Raw genomic sequence first — 11,074 nt, 5'->3', positions numbered from 1 at the left:
TCTTGTTATACACAGTAACCTCTTCTTATTGTACACATTGTACACAGTACCCTCTTCTTATTGTACACAGTAACCTCTTCTTATTGTACACAGTAACCTCTTCTTATTGTACACAGTAACCTCTTCTTGTTGTACACAGTAACTTCTTCTTATTGTACACAGTATACTACCAATTTTTGTATACTTGTAGGCTCTAGAGTTGTTGGATAAAGTGGTTGGACAGGCTACAGCTTGTATAAGAGCTAAAATGACCCGTGGAGACTGTTTAGCTCATCTTGGAAGGTAGTGTTTTTCCTACTTGAAACCTTCAGCTGATAAATAACGTGTAAGAAATCGAAGTGAATCTGGCATCGACACATTTGCATTTAAAGTTACTTGAAATTTATCTTACAGTCCCTTAACCATAAACATATCTTAACTTAACTGCGAGTTTTTTACAAATAATAATCGTTGAATTTAAACATCTTGTTTTTTTTTTAACTTTCTTAACTATTTGCAGATATGTTGATGGGGCTAAAGCTGCGTCTTCCATCCTTCTTCATGATCAGAAAAACGTTGGAGCACTCTTCCTTAGGTAAACTTTCATGTTATTTATTAATTTAACAAAATTCCCGGGGTTGTTATTATTATTATCATTTTTAAAATTAGATATTTCGAATGTTTCTGTTGAGCCTCTTGCTACGGAAATCATACCCTAACGTTATTCATATAATTATCTATAAATACATATCATTAATCATTATAATAAATTATCTCTCTATTTTTTCATTTCAATATAGTAAATTAATGACGACATTTTATAAATTATAACCTTGCATAACATTTAATAGGGAAAATCCGATTCACAGAATCAAAAGTTACCTCGGATCCGGATCCGTATCAGGAGCCGGATCCGGATCCATGAACACGGATGCGGATCCGCGGATCCGGATCCGGATCCAAATCAAAATGATATGGATCCGAAACACTGGATTGATTGATTGATTAGGTTCTACAGATAAACAAAGACCATAGCCGTGCTAAAGCCCTTCTTCAGAAAGCCAGACAATACAGGTAAAAATATTAATCCTGATATTCCTTCAGCTATTTTTTCACTCTGCATTAAACGCAATTCCTTTATTTAATTTACTATTTAATTCATTTAATTAAATATCAAATATTCGTTTATTTAGTTACCCTCAGATTTATTCATTTATTGAGTTGCTCACTTATTTATTCATTTATTTAGTTACTTACTGATTTATTTATTCCTTTATTTAGTTACCTACTTGTTCATTCCTTTATTCCTACTAAAATATATATTTTACTACCTCGATAGTTCCGATGATCTGATCTCTATTCATTTTCCATCTACTTTAAACTGTCCTTTAAATATTATGAATCCCTGTTTATAAGGATACATAAATTATTATCAATCTCTAAACATATTTGATTCATATTAATACCTATTTAATCCCTATTTAATCCCTTTTTAATCCCAATTTCCATGTTTTCTGTTTAGAGAGAAGAAGGAGCAGGCGACCAAAGCAACAAACAGCAATAATATAGATCTTGCTATTAGGTATATTTAATACATATTATTTATTTAGTAAGACCTCCGTAAAAATTGAACTGGGATGGGATGGGATGGGATGGGCAACTCGAGCTTTAATATTATCATTATTATTATTTTCTATTTTAGTATTTACAATGAAGCACTAGAGATAGATCCTAGAAATAAAGGAACTAATGCTAGATTACTTGCTAGCAGGGCAGAACTACTAGCCAAGGTTGGTTAATTAATACATTTAATCAATCATTCATTTAGTCAGTTCATTTTATTCATTCATATATTTAGTTAATTCGCTTATTATTCGTTCATTAATTTCCCAGCTGGTAAGGCTATAAGAAAAAATACATCTATATCTATATATGTCTATATATATCTATATATAGATCTATACATGTCTATATATATCTAGATGGAAGACTATACTGGAAGTATAGAAGATTGTGAATCAGCTCTTGAACTAGACTCTACGTGCCTGGTGGCTATGGTGCAACGGGGAAAATGTTATATGGAACTGTGTAACTGGGATCAAGCGGTAAGATCCAGTTTTTAATCTTCTAGCATTTATATTTTCTTAGAAGGTTATTAAGCTTAGATTTGATGAAGTTGTGTCAGAAACAGTAAAAATCAATAAAAAGAAAAAAGTGTAAATGTGAGAAAAAAAATCGTCTCGAGAGGAAAAGTCTGAGAAGAGATTAAATTCTATTTCTTGAGAGAGGTGGAGATTGATGGGGGGGGATAAATCTTAGTGCACATATACACCCCTGTAGAGTGTAACCTAATGTGTTGCGGATTAATGGAAGCTTAGTTATCTATATATATTTTGTTTTATAGCTGGAAAATGGCATATTTGGCGTGGAAATATTTTTAAAACAAGATTTTAGTATTTAGAAATCCACCATTTTTAGGAAAATGGCGACTTTAATGACCTTAAACTTCCATTTTATTTATTTATTAATTGATGTCTAGGTCCGTGACCTAGAACGAGTGAATAACCGCGACCGACACAACCAGGAGAACAAGAAGAAGGCCGCGGATGCCGCCTTCAAGGCCAACAACCACGACGAGGCCTACAGGCTCTACCAGGAGGCCCTCGCTGTAGACAAACATAATCAGAGCTACAGGGATCTTCTCAATAAAGCGAAACAAGAACTCGCCAAACTCAGCAGAAAGGATTTCTACGGTAATATTTAAAGAGACTGTAATTTCAAGTGACCGACGATTTATGAATGGCATGTCCGATTTATGAGTGGCATGTCCGATTTATGAATGGCATGTCCGATTTATGAATGGCATGTCCGATTTATGAATGGCATGTCCGATTTATTAATGGCATGTCCGATTTATGAATGGCATGTCCGATTTATGAATGGCATGTCCTATTTATGAATGTCATGTCCGATTTATGACGGTACCCTTGTTGCTTTTGCTGCATAAATCTGCAATTGAATTAAATTTTAAGACAGAAGTTTTTTTTTAATATTAATCTAATAAGTCATTTCTTTCTTTCCGTTTGCCATATCTAAGAGACTATTTCTTTTATCTAGCTACCCACCTTTATATTTACTTTTCTATCCATCTATCTAGCTTCACACCTTTATATTTACTTTTCTATCCATCTATCTAGCTGCACACCTATATATTTACTTATCTATCCATCTATCCATCTATATAGCTGCACACCTTTATACTTACTTTTCTATCTATCTATCCATCTACCTAGCTACCCATCTTTATATTTACTTCTCGATCTAACTATCCATCTTTCTACCCANATGGTCATGGTCATGGTCATGGTCATGGTCATGGTCATGGTCATGGTCATGGTCATGGTCATGGTCATGGTCATGGTCATGGTCATGGTCATGGTCATGGTCATGGTCATGGTCATGGTCATGGTCATGGTCATGGTCATGGTCATGGTCATGGTCATGGTCATGGTCATGGTCATGGTCATGGTCATGGTCATGGTCATGGTCATGGTCATGGTCATGGTCATGGTCATGGTCATGGTCATGGTCATGGTCATGGTCATGGTCATGGTCATGGTCATGGTCATGGTCATGGTCATGGTCATGGTCATGGTCATGGTCATGGTCATGGTCATGGTCATGGTCATGGTCATGGTCATGGTCATGGTCATGGTCATGGTCATGGTCATGGTCATGGTCATGGTCATGGTCATGGTCATGGTCATGGTCATGGTCATGGTCATGGTCATGGTCATGGTCATGGTCATGGTCATGGTCATGGTCATGGTCATGGTCATGGTCATGGTCATGGTCATGGTCACGGTCACGTTCATGTTGATGTTAATTGTCATGGTCATATTCATATTCAACATATATTGTTATGGTCATATTCATTGTCATATAATAATAACAATATTAACAACCAACCTATGATATATTTTACAAAATTTAGGACCTGGATCCTAGAATATTGGAGAAGGTTCATCCTCGCGCTGCAGCTAGAGGCCGTGGAGGGATTATGCGAGGGGGTCCTATAGCCAGGGGATTCCCAAGGGGTATGCCTGTCAGGGGCGGTATAGTGGTCCGAGGAAACATCAGGGGCGGTAGAATCATGGCCGGGGGCCTTAGACCAGGTCAGTTTTTTAAATCTTCAAAATAAAAATTGCAATTTACAAGTCTAATATGGGATTTTTCTCTAAACACGACAAAATTTGATAAACACACTGCACTGATTTGATATCTTTTTCGTTAATTATCTTTATGTATAGTTCAAGCTTCTTTTACCCAAACTTCAGGACAAATCATTTAAATATTCGTTGAATTGAGTGAGATTTAAAGACCTATTTAGTATTTTTTACATGTATTTCTGCAACTCAAAATCGTGTTTTTCATTTTAAAAATTCGTTTCTTTCTTTTCACATAAATATTAGAGTTGCTCAAATGGACTGTATAGCGTAATCTCAAGTGCATAATTTCAAGCAACCCTTCTTGCAAAGATTGCCATACTCGATTTACAACGTACGCTTGAAAACCTAGTCTTATCAAGAATAAACGAGAACTCCATGTTTTTGTGTTTTAAAACTGTTTTTTTATATTTGTGGTTTCTCTGCTAAAGTGACTTGCGCATTTCTTGCTTATAAGAACGACTGGAGAAAATCTCAGAAATTAAAACTTTTCGAGACAGAAAATACGACGTTATCCTTTAAAGGGAGTGTTCGCGAAAAATGAAAGGGGGTTTAAGGAGAAAATTGTTAAAGACGTCTCATAACGAATAGCTTAGCGCCCATACAAATTCAGAAAGATGCAACATACAACTTGGACCGTAAAAAATCAATTTAATTTCAAATAAATCATTCAGAGATTACAACCTATAGTCATAGATTATCTTTCGCTACATTTGCATATAGTTTATATTTTATAATATTTTATTTTTTTAAAAAACGTTTTAACGGATTTCGAAAAATGTGAGTGGTGCGCGGCATTCTTAGATAGTTGCGCAAGCGACAAGAGAAATAATCAAATTCAAAACTAGAATTAAAATATTATAAAAGATTAAAAGATTATACAGTAGCAAACTAGAATTAAAATATAAAAGATTAAAAGAGTATACAGTAGCAAACTAGAATTAAAATATTATAAAGATTAAAAGATTATACAGTAGCAAACTAGAATTACTGAAGAAAATAAATAAAAAATGTAACAAATGAATAAAAAAATATTGATCGTAAGAGAATGTAGATTTATTGTTTTTTTCTAACATGGATCATGGGTATCAAAATGTGCATATTAAACCGCTAAATACTGTCCAGATGTTTTTTTTTTCAATTTTTTAAAACCTGTCTAATTTTAGGCTAAAAAACGGTAATATTACATCGTCTATTCTCAACATCCCCCCTACGGAACTTCTGACCTACTAACTTTCCGACCTACTGTAATATCAGACCTACGCCAGCTGTTCATTTTTGTATTATTTGAGGGTTAGGTTAAGACAATTTGTGGGCCGAGTGCTGCGGCTAATACAGGCTAGGTGGCCGAGCGCCGCGGCTAGGACAGGCTAGGGGGCTGGGATCTGCGGCCACAAGTCCATATAGCAGCTGCAAAACCTTTTAGGTCGGATGTGTAGTATAGCAGATTTGGCGTAGGTCAGAAGTGGAATATAGAGGATTTGGCGTAGGTCAGAATTGTAGTATAGCGGATTTGCGTAGGTCGAAAAATACACCACCTAAAAAAATTGAATATATTTAGGAATGCGCGGAGTTCCGATGAATGCTCAGTTCAGAGGAAATATGCGCGGCAGTGTCCGCCCCGGAGTTCCCATGCGCCCCGGGGCTCCTATGCGCGGCGGAGTGTTCCGTGGACCAATGCGCGGCGGACCAATGAATGGTAACCGAGGGGTCCCGATGAGACCAGGGATCAGACCGATGAATGTTGGACCACGACCTTCACCAGGTTAATAATTTAATAGGAAAATTAGGAATATCAAAATAAATCTAGAAAAAAGACTTGGACTGAAAACTTTTGAATCGTTTTTTTTAAAGTTTTCATCGCCAAATATTGATATAACATCATGAACGTTCTTCCGATAAAAAAGCCTAATTTTAAAAGTTTAAAAGTTAAATCTAATTTGTCCTTTTTTAATTGTGTCTACGATTGTTGTCCTTCTGCATTGGTTGTATTGATTGTAATAATAATAATGATAATAATGATAGAAATTATAATAATGATAGTAATGATTGTAATGATTATGATAATAATGATAAAAATTATAACACTGGTAACAATAGTAATAATAATAACAATAATAATTGTAATAATGATAATAATGATAATAATAAGGATAATAATGATAGTAATTATAATAATGATAATAATTGTAATAATGATAATAATAATAACAATGATAATAATAATAACAATGATAATAATAATAATAATGATAATAATAATGATAATGATAATAATGATGTTAGTGATNTAATGATAATAATAATGATAATGATAATAATGATTTTAGTGATATTAATGATATTTAAGATAAAAATTATAATAATGAAAACAATGATATTAATGATCTATCTAGGAGGTATAAGACCTGGTATAAATGGGAAGGCTCCGACCCTCCCCTCCTCTGTCACAATAACGCCCATGTCAGAAGTTACCATCGATGATTGAGTAAGTTTTTATTTCAATCTTGAAACTAAATTTTCTTATTAATAAAATATACTTTCATTTACATTTAGTTTTTTTTCGCATGATTTTATGCACTTTTTATTTTATCCATATTTTGGAAATGATTTTGAGTTGATGGCATGAATTTGTTAACATAGCTTAAGTGACAATTTAATCTCAACCAAATATAAAAATGCTTTTTTTGCCAGATATCGAAGATGACGCAACTGCGGCGCTCCGTGACCTAACGTGCTACGCAACATAACGAAGAATCTTCGTCCAATACTATTCTTACTGTGGAAAAATCTCGCCTTCTCTTAACTTCTGTTTTTATTCCAAAAAGAAAACAATTTTGCCAAAAACCAAGATATTGAATTATGCAAGTAAAAACTATTTTAATTTCAAATAATTTAGATTCAAGATTGTACATAATTTAGGCAAAATATGGTACGTGAATTTTGATTAAATAGGTTACCCTGAGCAGTACATGTATGTACAAATGTATGTACACAATTACGAGATAACATCCAGTTAAATATTTTGTCAAGTTTTCTCTTTGTAGTTCATATGTGAAATTTACAAGTTTGTTTACATTTAGCTTTTCAGTACATTTAGTTGACGTCATCAAAATAGTGTACTGCAAAAATATGTAAACAAACTTGTTTTCTATAGGACAAAAGAAATGAACGTAATTCTGATATATTTAAACCCCAACGAACAATGTTTTACAACTTATCCTACAGTGGTAGGCGGTTATATTAATACAATGAAGACGACTTTCGATTTGACTTTTAATTTTTATCAAGTTGTTTAACAGCATGGATACACAGAACCATAGAAGTCTAGAGAAGCTGCCAATTAAAAAAGCTTCTCTTTGATTACTTATAAACTTGTAATTCGAAAAAAGCTTGTTAAATAAAAAAGTCGTCTTCAAGTTATTGATATAATTGCCTACCACTGTAGATTATCCGGTATACACAGAGTGAACTGTCTTAGCAGCTTTATAGTTATGTACTGTATTATGTAACTATTAAAAATTAATAAAAAATGATATAAAAATTAGAAATAGTAGAAATTAAGTTTGTTTTGATGAGAGATCTTGTCTTTTGAAATTTAGAAAAGTAAGTAATTATTTTTAACAAAAGCATACAAATGCATCCGGAGAAAATATTTAAAAACCCCCATTAATGTAGGTTGTGGAAGTATATCCTTCAATTCTAAAGAAAGGGAAGGAAAGCAAGAGAAACGTTGGATATTTATTGTAAACTTTGTCGGAGTGTTTGTATTTTTTGATTTTGAACTTGAAACTTTTGGAAAATAACATAATAGATTTAATTTTAATGTCGAACAAAATAAAATAGGTTGGGTTGTGAAAAATATGTAGGTTCTAAACAGAATAGTGATTTCTGATTCGCGCCCATTTGACATCCTTTATGTTTATCTTCTCTTTTTAATCTGTCCAAACTCGTTTTTGCTGTCTTCGATTCTTTTGCAAACATATCATGTGTCAGAGTTCTGTTTATAAATTTTAATCAGATTCTATTTGAAAGTTGAATGCGAAAAGTGTTTCTGTTGATACCATATTTTAGGGAAATATTGTGAGGAGGAAGCAGTCGAGTTTTAATAGATTTTACTCGAGGAATATACAGGGTGTCCCAATAAACATGGGAGTTCAGTGACAAATTCGATATCATCTTTTTAATCATGCTTTGATTTAGTATAGTGATACCTACTGAGAAAGTTAAATTCTGTAAGAGTTTCGTCTGCTATGTTTACATTTTGTTTGTTTATGTTTTGACTGCATACGGTTGTACTTAGTAAAACAAGAAAATTGCAGTAAACTTGGCAGTCTTCACTGTTCATCTTGCGGAGACATTATAGACACATCTTTACAGCCATTTACCGTTTTCATAAAATGAATTCTAGGAGACATAATAATATGGCTTTTGAAATTAGGTATTACAATGCCAATTAATAACAAAGACGATATCGAATTCGTCACTGAATTCCAATGTTTTTTGGGACACCCTGTAGAAATCATTCCTGTTTCTAAGATTTGCGTTTTTGACATTTTTGATCATGTAAAATCTTTTTCAAATATCCGGGATAGTTGAACTCCTTCAAAATGAAATAAAAATTTCATAAAATTAAAAATTTCATAAAATTAAAAATTTGTAGTTTCCTACAAATTTCTTTAAACCCCAAAAAGCTTCTGCTGTGTGACTTGTTAAAATTAAACATTTGTTGTTCATTCCTAGTAAAATATGTTCGATGGAGCTAATTAATTAAAAAAGCCGAATTCCGCTCGAATTTAAAAAAAAGATAATTCTCCACTTGCTCAAATAATCTTCGACGTGGATTTTAGTTTGATTGAACAATTAAGTGTTCATTCGCACTTTAAGTCATGTTTAGTGTGGGACAACCTGTATATAAATCCAATCTTTTAAGTCATGTTTAGTGTGGGACAACCTGTATATAAATCCAATCTCTTAATTCAGGTTTAGTGTGGGACAACTTATATATAAATCCAATCTCTTAAGTCAGGTTTAGTGTGGGACAACCTGTATATAAATCCAATCTTTTAAGTCATGTTTAGTGTGGGACAACCTGTATATAAATCCAATCTCTTAAGTCAGGTTTAGTGTGGGACAACTTATATATAAATCCAATCTCTTAAGTCAGGTTTAGTGTGGGACAACCTGTATATAAATCCAATCTCTTAAGTCATGTTTAGTGTGGGACAACTTTTATATAAATCCAATCTTTTAAGTCATGTTTAGTGTGGGACAACTTTTATATAAATCCAATCTCTTAAGTCATGTTTAGTGTGGGACAACCTGTATATAAATCCAATCTCTTAAGTCAGGTTTAGTGTGGGACAACCTGTATATAAATCCAATCTCTTAAGTCATGTTTAGTGTGGGACAACTTTTATATAAATCCAATCTTTTAAGTCATGTTTAGTGTGGGACAACTTTTATATAAATCCAATCTTTAAGTCATGTTTAGTGACGTGTGGGACAACCTGTGTATAATTTCATTCTTTAAGTCATGGTTAGTGTGGGACACCCTGTATATAAAACCAATCTTTTAAGTCATGTTTAGTGACGTGTGGGACACCCTTTATATAATTTCATTCTTTAAGTCATGCTCAGTGTAGGAAACCCTGCAAAAAAAAACCCCAATCTTTAAGTCATGTTTATTGTGAGACACCCTTGTATTTTATTTCAATCTTTAAGTCAGGCTTAGTGTGGGACACCCTGTATATAAATCCAAACTTTCAGTGTGGGACACTTAAATTTAAAGACTAATAAACTAGTAAATTCGGACTGAGAACAAGAACTGGAGTACTCGGACTGAATATTTTAATACTTGATAGGAAAAAGATTGCAAGGGTACCTTTTAGAATCGGACACGCCACTCTATCACAGGATGGTCCCTTGAAATTATGTGTACAGTCCCTTTAACCCACCAATATTTGGAAAATATTTTTATCTTCGAATACTTTTGTTAAAAAATTCATTCTTTAAGATAAAAGAAGTACGTTTATAAAAATGAAATGTCTAACTATCTATAGATTCATGAGATTCTGGAAAGAAAAGAAGAGGGCAGAGTTGAGAACTCTTGTAATGTGGATATCGAGATCTTAAAACTTCATCTTGACCTTTTGTTAATCTGCAAATTAATTTAATCTTTATATGATATCGCGTTAAGTACAGAAAACGAGCAACCAATCAGAAGCCAAGAAATTTTGCTATAAACCAATCAGAGAACAGAGAAAGTAGCGATATTCAAAATCAAGAGATCCAGCCAACGAGGTCATGTATATAGAGTGATGATGTACGCTAATCCTTTACTAATTGTACAGGCCATGTACTCCACTTTTAAAGGTCAATCTGTGTTTACAGTACTCGGGGGTGATTCCTGAAAATATTTAAATGGAGAATTTATTTCCCATTTAATTATTAAAATCCACTACACTATTATTGTGCAGGATTAAATTTTTCACAGGAGGGCGTCTGTGAAAACTGAGTAGAATTCAGGATACAAAACCTCCCCATAAACCTGTACTCCACAGACGTACTGCATATTTGATATTTGTACTGTATGAATAGGCCATAATCTCTTAATATCCTTTATCAGTAAACTGTCTTAGGTGTACAATCGGGCTCATATACACAGAGAGATAGCTAAGATCCAGCCCCCATGGATCCAGCAGATTCTCCATGTAAAACTAAAACTGCCCACTGTGGATATCTCAAGATTTAAGGGATCGGGATTATAGGTATCATATCAAAGCTGACACTCATATCAAAGCTGACACTCATATTAAAGCTGACACTCATATCAAAGCTGACACTCATATCAAAGCTGACACTCATAT

The 11,074-nt window shown here is 33.4% G+C and overlaps 2 protein-coding genes across 4 annotated transcripts; both read left to right on the top strand.

Moving 5' to 3' along the window:
- Window positions 1-950: 950 nt before the first annotated feature.
- On the top strand, window positions 951-2,743 carry LOC111700332 (dnaJ homolog subfamily C member 7). Its single transcript, XM_023471211.1, has 5 exons — window positions 951-1,053; window positions 1,502-1,561; window positions 1,682-1,769; window positions 1,962-2,084; window positions 2,519-2,743. Exons 4-5 carry the CDS (start codon window positions 1,962-1,964, stop codon window positions 2,741-2,743), a joined length of 348 nt encoding a protein of 115 aa, XP_023326979.1. The 5' UTR covers window positions 951-1,053; window positions 1,502-1,561; window positions 1,682-1,769.
- Window positions 2,744-3,953: 1,210 nt separating this feature from the next.
- Window positions 3,954-7,756, top strand: LOC111700351 (translation initiation factor IF-2). Of its 3 annotated transcripts, none has more exons than XM_023471233.1 (6): window positions 3,954-4,154; window positions 5,767-5,970; window positions 6,602-6,693; window positions 6,900-7,259; window positions 7,363-7,435; window positions 7,654-7,756. In XM_023471233.1, exons 1-3 carry the CDS (start codon window positions 4,040-4,042, stop codon window positions 6,691-6,693), a joined length of 411 nt encoding a protein of 136 aa, XP_023327001.1. In that variant the 5' UTR covers window positions 3,954-4,039; the 3' UTR covers window positions 6,900-7,259; window positions 7,363-7,435; window positions 7,654-7,756. The 3 variants fall into 3 exon arrangements, with proteins under 3 accessions (XP_023327001.1, XP_023327000.1, XP_023326999.1); XM_023471232.1 differs by having other exon boundaries at window positions 6,900-7,272; XM_023471231.1 differs by having other exon boundaries at window positions 6,900-7,435; window positions 7,654-7,752.
- The last annotated feature ends 3,318 nt before the right edge of the window (window positions 7,757-11,074 follow it).

The sequence above is a fragment of the Eurytemora carolleeae genome, unplaced genomic scaffold (genome assembly GCF_000591075.1).
Source record: "Eurytemora carolleeae unplaced genomic scaffold, Eaff_2.0 scaffold311, whole genome shotgun sequence".
Taxonomy (NCBI): domain Eukaryota; kingdom Metazoa; phylum Arthropoda; class Copepoda; order Calanoida; family Temoridae; genus Eurytemora; species Eurytemora carolleeae.
The sequence above is the reverse complement of the archived record's forward strand: the minus strand, read 5'-3'. Positions and strand labels throughout refer to the sequence as shown.